This window comes from Scylla paramamosain, chromosome 3, assembly GCF_035594125.1.
Source record: "Scylla paramamosain isolate STU-SP2022 chromosome 3, ASM3559412v1, whole genome shotgun sequence".
NCBI classification, from domain to species: Eukaryota; Metazoa; Arthropoda; class Malacostraca; order Decapoda; family Portunidae; genus Scylla; species Scylla paramamosain.
The window spans coordinates 16,708,115-16,724,962 of NC_087153.1; the positions used below are offsets into that span (position 1 = coordinate 16,708,115).

The following is a 16,848-nucleotide window of genomic DNA, read 5'->3' on the forward strand; positions in this document are numbered from 1 at the left end:
TTGTAAAAGAAAACTGACATATTTATACTTTGTACAAGTGATCTATTTTAACAATTTATATAGTTTATGTATGTATAACAAGTTTGTCCTTATTAAAGGTTAATGACTCCGAATACTGCAAAATCCACTCCAAGGCAAGAGAACCCTTACTTGGTATGCATTAGCAAAACATAATGCAATATATATCATACAAGAAGACTCTTAAATTAAAATATATTTAAATATGAAAAATAATTTGTATAAGATAAATTCATACATACATTTGAAATCACTATATAATGTAATACAATGTGTACTTCATTATAGTTGCAATAGATTTCTTACAGTTATAAGCAGCATCGGAATTCTGATTTCTTAAAAAATAGCAGACAAAAATGTACTATTTTGAAATGTAGAAATATAAATTTTGAATTAATTACTCACATGTTGACCTAAAACGTAGATTATGAAAGGGTAATTTATGATGCTTAGTACAAGCTTCTCTATCTGAAACTACTACACTTGTTTCAGGGAAGCTGTTCAATAGACACCTAGACATTGTGATGGCTCTCATGACTGGCTGCACCCTCAATACACTCATCTACAGTTAATCTATTACTCTCTCTTTCTCTGTGCAAAGAAAAGTTTTCCTCATAGATAGTATATGCTTCACTACATTATCATACAATCTCAAATTTACCTGATTTTAAGTTTATAAAAAGTTTCATGAAAACCTAAATTACTTCATCAAGTTGTTTGCATTGAATTAATGGATAGCCTTAAACAAAGATTAGGTAAGTTTATAGATAGGGATGACATCAATATAAGTATGTATGTTTTATAGTGGGACTGCCATATATAGGTTTACTGGCTTTTTGCAGCTTTCTTTATAAAGTGGACCTCAGTTACCAAATGCCTCCCTTTTCACACAAAATTTTGAACTCATAACGGCTTTGGTTGCCATACCAAAATTCGGTTCTCAAACAAGCTATGCAGCAGCTGGCACACATGACTGCAGCATGTGTGTTAGTCATGCCGCACTCCTTGTTCAATGCACGTCCACACCACTCCCCAGTCCAGCAGTCCTCACTCTCTATGAGGCTTGAGAGAATACAAAAGGAACTGCATTTCTTGGCCTGACTGAGGTAAAAGTCTCCCACCTGGCCTTCACTACTTTACTTGCCCCAAACTGATTCTCATATCATCAGACCTTTGTGCTTGTATAATGAAAACAGTCCCTAATTTATTCATCTCCTATCATCAGTTTTCTGTATGATTTTATACACAAACAACTACTGTTAAAGTTTTAAAATGCAATTATCTGGTTCTAGGAATGAATTAATCCATTTTACATTGATTCCTATGGGAAATAGTTTCAGTGTCAAACATTTTGGATTTCAAATGGTATTCAGGAATTAATTAAGTTGGAGAAGCGAGGTTCCACTGTACTTCTGTTATTAAGGCCATTTTCAATCCTTAAAAAATGGGGGACAGTACAATATTTCCCTTTCACATATCTAGCCACACATTCATGTAATTAGCTAAACACTTTGAGGCACCATGTTTACCCTCATAAGAAAATACCAGATAGACCTTTGTCATGTGTCAGCAGGCCAGAAGAAGAAGAAGACTGCAGTCATTAAAGGTGGGATGCAGCTGACTTGGTGTTGCTGTATTGTAGTACTGATGCCAATAACGCCAGACTCTCCTGAATGTAGTTGTTGCCATTTGCTGCCTGAAAGACATTTAAAAAAAAATAGTTACCCTTAAACAAGTTAATCTAATGTAACTTTACTAGCCTGCAGTAATCTCTTGAGTTCTCCTACATAAATTCATAGAAATTATATCAACAGTAAAACTATCACTGTGGTTCCCCACACATGAATGAAATAAACATTGTGCATCATACAGTTATGTATCATACATTCATACTGCTAAAATGAGCCATTATAAAAACTTTCTGTACTTTTAAAATGTGATATCAAATACATAGTATAATACAGTGTGCTAAGATGGGGTATTTTCACTTGCTTTTGTTTAATTGAATTTTTTCCAGGAGGCATTGGGATACAAGCCTTGCCTCTCTCAGACCATATCCCATATTCATATATATATATATATATATATATATATATATATATATATATATATATATATATATATATATATATATATATATATATATATATATATATATATATATATTATTTTTTTTTTATTTATTTTTTTTTTATTCTTCATTAACTTCTGCAACATTCGCAGTCTAAGATCTAATTTTCAATCTGTAGAACACCACCTCTCCTCTTCTAAACCTAATCTTCTTTTCCTCACTGAAACTCAGGTGTCTGAGGCAACTGACAGTAGCCCCTTTTCTGTTCCTTCCTACTTTCTCTATCCTTATTTTCAATCCAAAGCTGGATGCTACGTTTATGTGTGCAATGACTTAACCTGCTCTCGTGCCCATGCTCTTGAATCTTCCGAGTTTTCCACCATCTGGCTACGACTACAGAGTCACTCTCATCTCCTCTGACTATAAGAAATTCTTTGACTACTTAACTTCCAAAGTGGAGCACATTCTGACCCTCTTCCCTTTTGCAGAGATTTCCATTCTTGGAGACTTCAATGTTCACCACCAGCTTTGGCTTCCCTCTCCCTTCACTGAACATCCTGGTGAACTAGCCTACAACTCTGCTATCCTCCACGACCTAGAGCAATTGGTGCAACACCCTATTCATATTCCTGACTGTCTTGGAGATACGCCCAACATTCTTGACCTTTTCCTGACCTCTAATTCTTCTGCTTATGCTGTCACCTTTTCTTCTCTGTTGGGCTCCTCTGATCACAATCTCATATCTGTATATTGTCCTATCGCTCCAATCCCTCCTCAGGATCCCCCTAAGTGAAGGTGCCTCTGGCATTTTGCCTCTGCTAGTTGGGGCGACCTGAGAAGATATTTTGCTGATTTTCCTTGGAATGACTACTGCTTCCGTGTCAGAGACCCGTCTTTAGGTGCTGAGCGCATAACAGAGGTGATAGTGTCTGGCATGGAGGTGTACATTCCTCACTCCTTTTCTCATCCTAAACCTTCTAAACCCTGGTTTAACACAGCTTGTTCTCGTGCTATACATGATAAAGAGGTGGCCCACAAAAGGTACTTAAGCCTTCCATCACCAGAATCTCATGCACTTTATATTTCAGCCCAGAACAATGCCAAGTCTGTTCTCCAACTAGCCAAAAACTCCTTCATTAACAGATAATGTCAAAACCTTTCAAGATCTAACTCCCCTCGTGACTTCTGGCATTTAGCCAAAAATATCTCCAGTAACTTTGCCTCTTCTTCTTTCCCTCCTCTATTTCAACCGGATGGCACCACTGCTATCACGTCTATTTCTAAAGCTGCTCTTCGCTCAAACCTTTGCTAAAAACTCTACCTTGGACGATTCTGGGCTTGTTCCTCCCTCTCCTCCACCCTCTGACTACTTCATGCCACATATTAAAATTCTTCGCAATGATGTTTTCCATGCCCTCGCTGGCCTAAACCCTCGGAATGCTTATGGACCTGATGGGGTCCCTCCTATTGTTCTCCGAAACTGTGCCTCCGAGCTTGCATCTTGCCTAGTCAAACTCTTTCAGCTCTGTCTGTCAACATCTACCTTTCCTTCTTGCTGGAAGTTTGCCTACATTCAACCTGTTCCTAAAAAGGGTGACTGTTCTAATCCCTCAAACTACCATCCTGTTGCTTTAATTTCCTTCCTATTTCAAGTTTTTGGATCTATCCTCAACAGGAAGATTCTTAAACATCTATCATTTCACAACCTTCTATCTGATTGCCAGTATGGGTTCCCTCAAGGCCGCTCTACTGGTGATCTTCTGGCTTTCCTTACTGAGTCTTGGTCATCCTCTTTTAGAGATTTTGGTGAAACTTTTGCTGTTGCCTTGGACATATCAAAAGCTTTTGATAGAGTCTGGTACAAAGCTTTGATTTCCAAACTACCCTCCTACGGCTTCTATCCTTCTCTCTGTAACTTCATCTCAAGTTTCCTTTCTGACCGTTCTATTGCTGCTTTGGTAGACGGTCACTGTTCTTCTTCTAAATCTATTAGCAGTGGTGTTCCTCAGGGTTCTGTCCTGTCATGCACTCTCTTCTTATTATTCATTAATGATCTTCTAAACCAAACTTCTTGTCCTATCCACTCCTATGCTGATGATACCACCCTGTACTTTTCCACATCTTTTCATAGACATCCAACCCTTCAGGAGGTAAACATTTCACGCAGGGAAGCCACAGAACACTTGACTTCTGATTTTTCTAAAATTTCTGATTGGGGCAGAGCAAACTTGGTATTGTTCAATGCCTCAAAAACTCAATTCCTCCATCTATCAACTCAACACAACCTTCCAGACAACTATCCCCTCTTCTTTAGTGACACTCAACTGTCCTCTTCTTCTACACTGAACATCCTCGGTCTGTCCTTTACTTATAATCTGAACTGGAAACTTCACATATCTCTTGCTAAAACAGCTTCTATGAAGTTAGGCGCTCTGAGACGTCTCTGCCAGTTTTTCTCACCCCCACAGCTGATAACTCTGTACAAAGGCCTTAACCGTCCATGTATGGAGTATGCTTTACATGTCTGGGAGGGGTTCCACTCATACTGCTCTTCTAGACAGGGTGGAATCAAAAGCTTTTCATCTCATCAACTCCTCTCCTCTAACTGACTGTCTTCAGCCTCTCTCTCACCGCCTCAATGTTGCACCTCTAGCTGTCTTCTACCGCTATTTTCATGCTAACTGCTCTTCTGATCTCGCTAACTGCATACCTCCCCTCCTCCCATGACCTCGCTGCACAAGACTTTCTTCTTTCTCTCACCCCTATTCTGTCCACCTCTCTAAAGCAAGAGTTAACCAGTTTTCTCAAAGATTCATCCCTTTCTCTGGTAAATTCTGGAACTCCCTGCCTGGTTCTGTATTTCCACCTTCCTATGACTTGAATTCCTTCAAGAGGGAGGTTTCAAGACACTTATTCATCAATTTTTGACTACTGCTTTGACCCTTTTATGGGACTGGCATTTCAATGGGCATTTTTTTTATTGGATTTTTGTTGCCCTTGGCCAGTGTCCTTTCTACATAAAAAAAAAAAAAGGGACACTGGCCAAGGGCAACAAAAATCCAATAAATAAAATAAAAGCCCACTGAGATACCAGTCCCAAAAAAGGGTCCAAAGTGGTAGTAAAAAATTGAAACCTCTCTCTTAAAGGAATTCAAGTCATAGGAAGGTGGAAATACAGAAGCAGGCAGGGAGTTCAAGAGTTTAACAGAGAAAGGGATGAATGATTGAGAATACTGGTTAACTCTTGCATTAGAGAGGTGGATAGAATAGGGGTGAGAGAAAGAAGAAAGTCTTGTGTAGTGAGGCTGCAGGAGGAGGGAAGGTATGCAGTTAGCAAGATCAGATGAGCAGTTAGCATGAAAATAGCGGTAGAAGACAGCTATAGATGCAACATTGCGGCGATGAGAGAGAGGCTGAAGACAGTCAGTTACAGGAGAGGAGTTGATGAGACGAAAAGCTCTTGATTCCATCCTGTCTAGAAGAGCGGTATGAGTGGAACCCCCCCAGATGTGTGAAGCATACTCCATACATGGACGGATAAGGCCCTTGTACAGAGTTAGCAGCTGGGGGAGTGAGAAAAACTGACGGAGATGTCTCAGAACGCCTAACTTCATAGAAGGAACGCCTAACTTCATAGAAGCTGTTTTAGCTAGAGACGAGATGTGAAGTTTCCAGTTCAGATTATAAGTAAAGGACAGACCAAGGATGTTCATTGTAGAAGAGGGGGGATAGTTGAGTGTCACTGAAGAAGAGCGGATAGTTGTCTGGAAGGTTGTGTCGAGTTGATAGATGGAGGAATTGAGTTTTAGAGGCATTGAACAATAACAAGTTTGCTCTGCCCAATCAGAAATTTTAGAAAGACCAGAAGTCAGGCATTTTGTGGCTTCCCTGCATGAAATGTTTACTTCCTGAAGGGTTGGACGTCTATGAAAAGACGTGGAAAAGTGCAGGGTGGTATCATCAGCGTAGGAGTGGATAGGACAAGAAGTTTGGTTTAGAAGGTCATTGATGAATAATAAGAGTGGGTGACAGGACAGAACCCTGAGGAACACCACTGTTAATAGATTTAGGAGAAAAACAGTGACTGTCTACCACAGCTGCAATAGAATGGTCAGAAAGGAAATGAGATGAAGTTACAGAGAGAAGGATAGAAGCTGTAGGAGGGTAGTTTGGAAATCAAAGCTTTGTGCCAGACTCTATCAAAAGCTTTTGATATGTCCAAGGCAACAGCAAAAGTTTTACCAAAATCTCTAAAAGAGGATGACCAAGACTCAGTAAGGAAAGCCAGATCACCAGTAGAGCGGCCTTGACAGAACCCATACTGGCGATCAGATAGAAGGTTGTGAAATGATAGATATTTAAGAATCTTCCTGTTGAGGATATATAATGTAAGGATGATTTTGAAGTCAAAGTAACAATGCAACAGACTTCTATTATATTAGTTAAATATTACATTTTTACTCATAGAATCTTACCTGCAAATAAATGTTTGTAATGGTATTACTGACTTGGGAATCAGTAACTGATCCTTCGGAAGTTATGGCTCCACACACCTGGTCAGCCACTTTCTCCAGGCCACAAGACACAACCTGTGCCAGTCTATGCAAAGGGTGAGAGACAAATAAAGTTAAAGATTGCACAATAAACAAAGCAATGCTAGCACAAATACTTAATGAAATGCTATCTGCTGCACAGATAATGCCAATTAGGTTATCACAATCCTTTAAGTTATATCAACTTCATCTCACCAATAAACTTTATTAGAAATGAGATAGATGGTAACACATAACAAAATTAAGTAAACTGCCCTCCAGACAAGAGGCAACATGGAAATTTGTGATGCAGAAGCTACTGGCTGTTGGCAGGTAGTCTAAAGGAATGTAATTTTTTATAAATTAACTATCACTTTTTGTTACCTAATTATGTTATGAAATTTATAACAACATATCTTTTGTTAATGTAATCTTATGGAATTCTGTTTTTTTGCATAAAGGTAATTTATAGTTTTACATATAAGTGTACATTAACAACCTACAGTACTGAAGGTTTAGCATATCAAACCATTACTCACTCTTTAAAGTGGGAAGCTAAATCAAGGGGATCCGTGTCTGGAGTAATGAGGGCCAGTTCTCCTCCCTTGTGAGCCAAGGCACAGAGTTGTGCTACTAGCTGGGCCAATGCACTATACAGCACACCTTCAGCTTCATCTGTTTCTTCAAGTCCAACCTCTTGGACAAAAGCTGCTTTCTCTTGCACTAAAGACCATGCCTAAAATAATAATAATAATAATAATAATAATAATAATAATAATAATAATAATAATAATAATAATAATATTAATAATAATAATAATTAATAAAAAGATAAAAATAATAAATCACAAATAATAAAAATTATAACAAATATCTAAAATAAATAAAAAAGAAAGATCAGCTTGACAGAAAGAGATTAGGATGATAAGTGGTGGAGGCAGTGGAGGGAGAATTAGAGGCTAAGGACATGGCAGAAGAGTTACTGTATTTGCTGATGGATAAAACATACATACCCTATTTTTAAAAGGAACTTTTGAAAAGAAAGAGAAAAATGTAAATATCTTGAAGAAAATAATTTTCATCATATATTTATTGGAAGAAACATATATTCCAAGCACAAAATATATGAATACCAAGCTGAATTTATACTTTGTCAAAAAGCTTACCTCAATCAGCTTCTTTGGATGCAGCTGTAGGCCCATCTTGGCCACAACACCTGACACTACCTCTGCCATGTCTTCCTCCAGCTGCTCAAGTTCATCCAGTTCACAAGTGGTCTGTTAATGAAGATAACATTCGAATCTTCATCTACATTAGGCAAAAATAATTCATCTATCTATATCTGATATCTGTTTTTGAGAAGCCCCTCTAAGTGATGGCCATGACAGTGTTCTACAAGGCAGCAGTTAAACAACTCTGAAGAGGACAGTTGGGAGGCTTACTGGGATAGTTGTAACCTCAAATACCCACATCCAGGATCACTAAAAATAAGCTACCAAGTATTTCTCTTTTATCCACAACAGGCCTCAGAAGTGCATGGAAACCTGAAGATTTTAGTCAAATAGGAATATTACAAGGATATGCAACATTCCCAGTGCCACACCATCTACACCTTCATGAGCACTCCCTACAACTAGAATTTCTCACAGCTGGAGTAAGCTTGGTGCCAGTCACACTTGCACTCATCCACAAAGTCAACTATCTCTAAAGGTGCATCCACACTATGCCTCATACCAAGTACAACATGCCATGTGACTGTGAGAGTTTTACTATGTATGGAGTGAGCAAGGAGAAATGCTGCGCATCATAGCCGAGTCTGGGCTATGGGCATTTCATGGCGGTGACGTGTACACCGACAGTTCGGTTAGATTCTGACAAGGAAGAAGGGTGCAGCTTGCTCGTTCACTCATCGCTCATGGCAGACCATAACACTGAGCGGACCCATGGGAACACTCAGCTGTTTATTGAACTCTTTAAAGAGCATACATGCCTGTGACAAGTTAGAAATAAAACCTACAAGAACAAAGTAGTGAGGAATGCAAATCTTGATGCAAATTGTAAAATGAATTCAAAGACATTCTGATGGAGCTCTTAAATCACTGTGGCATTCTCTTTCAAGTTCAGAGAAAATCTGTGTAAAATTTCCCCTTACACTCTGCCTGGAAATCCATTCTTTGCACTAAAGCTTCCTTTCCTTCTTTTTTTCAACTTTGTGCAAGTTGCCCCAACAATGCATCACAATGGTTCCTCTTCATGAGCAGTGTTGGTGGTGGCTGCATCCATACATCATACAGCAGCTTTGGCAGTTCAGATAATACTGGCTAGCACATACTAGACACCTGCCAAAATGATAATTACTCCTAGTGAGGTCTAAAGCACTGTTCAGGGGATGCTGTGAACTTATCATTAAACCCAGCTGTGATCTCACTGAACGTTTCCCTTTGTGTCTCACAACACAAGGGGGCAGTCATAGCCTGCCCTCTAAAGACAACTCTCTTCCTCCACACAAAACTACAAGCACCTAATAACACACACACCCTTCACTCAAAAATTTTAAAATCATCATGGCGACTCCTACACCACCCTCAGAGTCCCCATCTGGGGAGGAGACCATAAATGTCCCCAGGTCGGACTGCCTTTCTGTCGACAACCCTAAGTGTCTTGACACCCCCCTCAACTTTTTCTTCATTAACTTCTGCAACATTCGTGGTCTAAGATCTAATTTTCAATCTGTAGAACACCACCTCTCCTCTTCTAAACCTCATCTTTTTTTCCTCACTAAAATTCAGGTGTCTGAGGCAACTAACAGTAGCCCCTTTTCTGTTCCCTCCTACTTTCTCTATCCTCATTTTCGATCCAAAGCTGGATGCTGCATTTATGTGCGCAATGATTTAACCTGCTCTCGTGCCCACGCTCTTGAATCTTCTGAGTTTTCCACCATCTGGCTATGACTACAGAGTCACTCTCATATTAAATTTATCTGTGCTGTATACCTCTCACCTAACTCCTCTGACTATAAGAAATTCTTTGACTACTTAATTTCCAAAGTGGAGCACATTCTGACCCTCTTCCCTTTTGCAGAGATCTTCATTATTGGAGACTTCAATGTTCACCACCAGCTTTGGCTTTCCTCTCCCTTCACTGACCATCCTGGTGAACTAGCCTACAACTTTGCTATCCTCCATGACCTAGAGCAATTGGTGCAACACCCTACTCATATTCCTGACTGTCTTGGAGATACGCCCAACATTCTTGACCTTTTCCTGACCTCTAATTCTTCTGCTTATGCTGTCACCCTTTCTTCTCTGTTGGGCTCCTCTGATCACACTCTCATATCTTTATCTTGTCCTATCGCTCCAATCCCTCCTCAGGATCCCCCTAAGCGAAGGTGCCTCTGGCATTTTGCCTCTGCTAGTTGGGGGGACTTGAGGAGGTATTTTGCTGATTTTCCTTGGAATGACTACTGCTTCCATGTCAGGGACCCGTCTTTGTGTGCTGAGCGCATAACAGAGGTGATAGTGTCTGGCACGGAGGTGTACATTCCTCACTCTTTTTCTCGTCCTAAACCTTCTAAACCTTGGTTTAACACAGCTTGTTCTCGTGCTATACATGATAAAGAGGTGGCCCACAAAAGGTACTTAAGCCTTCCATCACCAGAATCTCATGCACTTTATATTTCTGCCCGGAACCATGCCAAGTCTGTTCTCCAACTAGCCAAAAACTCGTTCATTAACAGAAAATGTCAAAACCTTTCAAGATCTAACTCCCCTCGTGACTTCTGGCATCTAGCCAAAAATATCTCCAGTAACTTTGCTTCTTCTTTCCCTCCTCTATTTCAACCGGATGGCACCACTGCTATCACATCTACAGTAAAATCCCTCTCATCCGGCATTCGAGTATCCGGCAGCTTCAAGTATCCGGCACATTTTTTCCCCGAGCCTTAAAATCAATAAAAAATCAATGTGTACTCATAAAATCAATTAAAATTCCCGCGCAAGGCATACTTTGTTCCCTCGCCACCAGAGCGCACTGCTTCGCGCCACCCGTGGCCCACTGCACTGTGTTTCCTCAGTGACTCAGTCCCGTTTGTGCACTGTTTATCGCCTGACACCTTCATCATGCCTAAAGTTGTAGAAAAGAGGAAGCATGTCAACCCGAGATGTTATGACCCTTCACTGCATTGAGAATGAGTTTTTGCTGCAAAGAAAAAGGAGCTGCAAACAAGGAGACATTAGAAACTATTTTAAAGTAGCTTGTAAGGGAAAAGAAGTGGGGCAAACAAGTACAGAATCTGATGATGTTGATGACCCGGAGGGTGTTGAATGAGAGGTGTGGGGAGCAAGAAAGTGTCACAAACACTCGTACATTTTCATATCTTTATTGTATGCTATACATGTTGGCTAATATTGAATAAAGCAAATAAGAGTATACGTACTTTATTTTTGCAACCCATCAACTTATTAATAAGAGGAAAGTATTAAAGAGAATGTTAGTACAGTAGTATTGTGTGTTGGTGAGTGTGAGGTGGCAGCGCGGGTTGCAACGCGCGGCTCGGCGATCAGCTGATCTTTGTTACAGTAAGATACGTGAGTGTAGGGTGGTGATTGTGGACATAATTTCACTTCTATTCAAGTATCCGGCAATATTCAAGTATCCGGCATGTCAGTGGTCCCATTGATGCCGGATAAGAGGGATTTTACTGTATTTCTAAAGCTGAACTCTTCGCTCAAACCTTTGCTAAAAACTCTACCTTGGACGATTCTGGGCTTGTTCCTCCCTCTCCTCCACCCTCTGACTACTTCATGCCACCTATTAAAATTCTTCGCAATGATGTCTTCCATGCCCTCGCTGGCCTAAACCCTCGGAAGGCTTATGGACCTGATGGGGTCCCTCCTACTGTTCTCCGAAACTGTGCCTCCATGCTTGCACCTTGCCTAGTCAAACTCTTTCAGCTCTGTCTGTCAACATCTACCTTTCCTTCTTGCTGGAAGTTTGCCTACATTCAACCTGCTCCTAAAAGGGGTGACCGTTCTAATCCCTCAAACTACCGTCCTATTGCTTTAATTTCCTGCCTATCTAAAGTTTTTGAATCTATCCTCAACAGGAAGATTCTTAAAAATCTATCACTTCACAACCTTCTATCTGATCGCCAGTATGGGTTCCGTCAAGGCCGCTCTACTGGTGATCTTCTGACTTTCCTTACTGAGTCTTGGTCATCCTCTTTTAGAGATTTTGGTGAAATTTTTGCTGTTGCCTTGGACATATCAAAAGCTTTTGATAGAGTCTGGCACAAAGCATTGATTTCCAAACTACCATCCTACGGCTTCTATCCTTTTCTCTGTAACTTCATCTCAAGTTTCCTTTCTGACCGTTCTATTGCTGCTGTGGTAGATGGTCACTGTTCTTCTCCTAAATCTATTAACAGTATTTTTCCTCAGGGTTTTCTTCCTTTCACCCACTCTCTTCTTATTATTCATTAATGATCTTCTAAACCAAACTTCTTGTCCTATCCACTCCTACGCTGATGATACCACCCTGCACTTTTCCACGTCTTTTCATAGACGTCCAATCCTTCAAGAGCTAAACATTTCACGCAAGGAAGCCACAGAACGCTTGACTTCTGATCTTTCTAAAATTTCTGATTGGGGCAGAGCAAACTTGGTATTGTTCAATGCTTCAAAAACTCAATTCCTCCATCTATCAACTTGACACAACCTTCCAGACAACTATCCCCTCTTCTTCAATGACACTCAACTGTCCCCCTCTTCTACACTGAACATCCTCGGTCTGTCCTTTACTTATAATCTGAACTGGAAACTTCACATCTCATCTCTAGCTAAAACAGCTTCTATGGAGTTAGGTGTTCTGAGATGTCTCCGCCAGTTTTTCTCACCCCCTCCCAGCTGCTAACTCTGTACAAGGGCTTTATCCGTCCATGTATGGAGTATGCTTCACATGTCTGGGGGTGTTCCACTCATACTGCTCTTCTAGACAGGGTGGAATCAAAAGCTTTTCGTCTCATCAACTCCTCTCCTCTAACTGACTGTCTTCAGCCTCTCTCTCACCGCCGCAATGTTGCATATCTAGCTGTCTTCTACCGCTATTTTCATGCTAACTGCTCTTCTGATCTTGCTAACTGCATGCCTCCCCTCCTCCCACGGCTTCACTGCACAAGACTTTCTTCTTTCTCTCACCCCTATTCTGTCCACCTCTCTAAAGCAAGAGTTAACCAGTATTCTCAATCATTCATCCCTTTCTCTGGTAAACTCTGGAACTCCCTGCCTGCTTCTGTATTTCCACCTTCCTATGACTTGAATTCCTTCAAGAGGGAGGTTTCAAGACACTTATTCATCAATTTTTGACCACTGCTTTGACCCTTTTATGGGACTGGCATTTCAGTGGGCATATTTTTTTATTGGATTTTTGTTGCCCTTGGCCAGTGTCTTTCCTACATAAAAAAGAAAAAAAAAACACATGGCAGTGTCCCCTCTAGTGTGGACATTTACCCCCCAACCACCTCCTAACATCATGTCATATAGTGCAGCATGAGGCATACTGTGGACACGCTTTAAGAAGCAATCAATGCTTCTTAAAGCCTCAATGCCTCTGAAACTCCATCACCAAGTGAAAAATAGAAAAATTGGACCAGAATGAGTGAGTCTCAAGTCCAGCACCAACCTTAAAATATATAAGAAAGAAAATAATAAAAAGAGGACACCAGCACACTCTTCTGCAAAATATCAGGAATAACATTTTTAATATTTTTCTATCACAACCATTCATAGTCTACATACATACATGAAACACAGTTTACAATGTTACATACCTTGATGACAGTATTTTCTCTGAGAAGCTTTTCCTGTACAAAATGTGGGAGTGTTGCTATCATGGAAGTCTTTTTGCTCTGGCATTGCTTTGCCACTAAGGACAATGCCTCAAGGTGTACTGGTCCCTCAGTGGCTTCCCATGCTTGCTCAAAGGAAGGTTTTTGCAAATTCTTATTTCCTCCACCAACTATACCATCTTTTTCTTCTTGCATAGCTCTCTGACGTGCTTCTTGCAACATCTAAAAGAAAAACAAGGTTTACTTTGATATTTTACTTCAGCTTTTTTTTTTTTTTATCATTGCAATCTCATTCCTGCAACATATGTACAGAATGAATATTAAGCCTAAGGAAACTATTAAAAATGGAAACTATTAAAAATTGATGCATCAGTTGCCTATAGGCAACTGATGCATCAATTTAGAAAGTAAACAGAAAGTATAAGGAGCCAAGAATGAATGTACGTAATAACTAATGACACAAGAATGAGTTCATGGTGTTCATTTGAGAAGGTACTAAAAATGTTCTCTCTTTCTAGTAGAGAACACACTAGATTACTGAAGGCAAATTCAATAAGGAACACCAAGTGTTTATAATCAGAAAGGACAGTGCAAGCTAGATTTCTTTGTTGATTGAAATGAGAGCAAGGAGACTGTACACTGCATAATGTGCACAAGCCTCATGAAAAAAAAAACCTAGTACTATAAAAAATACTTTGATAAAAAAAAAAAAAAAAAGTCACTGCCTGCAATCCATCACCTTCTGTCTGATACATATTATCCTATTAAATTATTGGAGCTGGCTGATCTGTGTTGGGACATGATGTAAAACTACATCAAAACTGTTCCTCTATGCTAGTATTAGACCTTAACCAAGACTGCTGCTCTTCAAGAACATGTTCATAAACTGCTTAAATATATCACAGAACAAGCAGGATGGTATCCATGATCTTGCAGCATCTCTATTCTCATGATTACATGCATAAGAGCATTTTACACTAACCCTTAATGAACATGATCCATCACAACCCTGTGCTATTTTCATGTGTGAACACAAGTAGAAATGAGGGAGTAATTACATATGAGCAAGTGAAATGAAGGTGAACTGTCTTGGATAAATATACCTTACAAGTAGCACAAGTAATATGGGCCAAGTACAAAAAATCTTAGGCAAAAGTATACATTTAATCTTGAAAATAAAGCTATAACAAACAAGTGTATAATAGATAAGGTCCTGAAACCAATTACCTTATAGTAGATCATCACTATATATACATGCTCACATAATTCTAAGGTATAAATATAAATGAGAATGAAAGTCAGGAAAGACTAAAAACAATAAAGTGCGTAAGAAACTCTCATTACCTGAGTCAAGTTAGGTTTCTTATTAGAGAGAAAAGCTCTTTTCTTATGAAGACCTGGGTCTCCTTCCTGGATGACGTCCATGGCCTTACGTCCTATTACCTCAAGGGTGTCCAGTCCTCCCATCAGCACCTGCCACAGTCACAATCACACTATGTACATTATGGATGACTATGTAAAGACTGTTCATCAATAATCAGAATGCTGCACTGTACTAGTCTCCCATTTCATTGAAAACACTTATCATTTGTTCAAACCCTTACCTTAGAGCTAGCTGTCTCTAGTGCCCCAGAGACGCCTGAGACTAAGGAGCCTAAAGAGAAGCCTCCTAAGCTGTAGTTTGCCTCTACTTGGTTTCCAGGCCTGTCACCACCCACGCTGCCTTCCTCACTGTCTGTTTCTATAGATAGTCAATGAAGCTGTGTATTTCAAATTTTTTAGATTATTATATCATTTATTTAAATATCAATGTTCAGTAACAATGTTTGCAACAATGCTGAAATTATATTCATAAATATTAGGATCATCTGGTTTCAGAACATCCATTAAATATCAGAACAGAATTGTGCCACAACAATATATGATTTTCAAACATTCAAAGAATGATGAAAGTAATGAATGCACTCACGCTTCTCTCTCTTAATCTGTTTGCCCTCCTCAAGGCCCTGTGAGGTTGTGTTCTCTTCTGATACTGTTTTTTGATGTTCTGACTTGCATACTTCTTCAGCCATGACCTCAGGGCTAGGAACACCAATACTGCTTTCCACAGTCTCCATGACAGTGCCCACTCCCCGTCCCACCTCTCGGGTAAAGGTGGAGGCGGCAGAGAGAAGAGTGCCACCCCAGCCTCCCCATGGTGCAGACCATCCATCATCATTCCCAGAGGAGACTTGGCATGGCTACACACAATAATCAAGATGAGATGAGAAACATCTTGGGAAATTGGTACATTTTTTTTCAAATACCCAACAATTCCACTCCTAACAATTGATTTAAGCAACTTGCTTAGAGAAATTCCCTAGCACAAGTTAAATACTTATATGAACTAGTGTCACAGGTTTCAGTAACAGAAAGAGTTTAATTATGTAGTCATCTCATGGAGAAATAAATCTGGAAAAAATAAGCTATTGTCTATATGGACAGAAAGCATTCTCCATTTCAAAGATCACTCCCAGTATTGGATATCACCTTTTTTTTTTTTTACTGGACAACTGGTGAACAGGCTATCCTACACTTCATGGCTAAGAAAGATAGTACAAGCTACCTGTATTCCTAAACATCTTAGAAATGCATCCAAAATTAAAGGCAATCACAGCTTCATTCAGTATATACTGTATTGTCACAGAACAATAAAGAAGAAGAGGAGAAGATAGAATAAACAAGAAGAAAGAAGAAATGGAAAAGATGGATGAAGTAGGAGAAAACAAGTGGTCACCCCACCTGGGAAGCTAATTAGCACTTGATATCAAGGTAGCTGAGAAAACAGCAAAGTTAGAAGCAGGACCCAAACAGCACAAAACAGGAAGAAAGCCATAAACTGCCTGGGAAAGTAGCCTTGGTCAAAAAGGAATTAATGGTCATGACAAAGGGTACAAGATAGAGAAAGTGATTGAAAGGAAAAGTAAAAGTAAGCCAGGAGGCATAATACACAACATGGAAAGATCAGCCTATAGAAACTACCAATGCCTACTTAAGATCTGCCTCCAAACTGCCCCTATACCCTGACTGGCATTCTGTATCAAGTACTACACCTGTGGGCGAATCATGTGTGCAAATGAGCAATGTGAATGGTAGATATGTAAAATGTTAAGAAAAATAAATAAAAATAAAAAAATAATAATAATAATAATTTTCTGAGGGAAACAGGCAGTCCCAAACAGCTGTCTATGAATAGAGTGACAGAGAGAATTAGACAGTAGCAGACAGAGAGGCAACAGAGAGGCAGAGGTTCCAGAGAGCCTGACCAGAGAGGGGTTGAGATGGATGGAATAGCTTATAGTAAGTGAAACTTGAAAGCGTAATGTAGTCTAGAAATCAAGTAT

General features: G+C 39.7%; 1 protein-coding gene across 2 annotated transcripts in view; it reads right to left on the reverse strand.

Moving 5' to 3' along the window:
• Positions 1 to 16,848, reverse strand: part of LOC135091681 (protein FAM114A2-like) — a 20,382-nt gene continuing 3,534 nt past the window's right edge. For both annotated transcript variants that reach the window (XM_063989532.1, XM_063989542.1), the window contains exons 3-10: positions 15,435 to 15,705; positions 15,070 to 15,206; positions 14,810 to 14,938; positions 13,448 to 13,687; positions 7,788 to 7,898; positions 7,161 to 7,357; positions 6,565 to 6,688; positions 1 to 1,714 (exon numbers count right to left, since the gene is read on the reverse strand). In XM_063989532.1, coding sequence (XP_063845602.1) covers positions 1,619 to 1,714; positions 6,565 to 6,688; positions 7,161 to 7,357; positions 7,788 to 7,898; positions 13,448 to 13,687; positions 14,810 to 14,938; positions 15,070 to 15,206; positions 15,435 to 15,705 — 1,305 coding nt within the window. In that variant the 3' untranslated portion in view covers positions 1 to 1,618. The remainder of the gene's footprint in view (positions 1,715 to 6,564; positions 6,689 to 7,160; positions 7,358 to 7,787; positions 7,899 to 13,447; positions 13,688 to 14,809; positions 14,939 to 15,069; positions 15,207 to 15,434; positions 15,706 to 16,848) is intronic.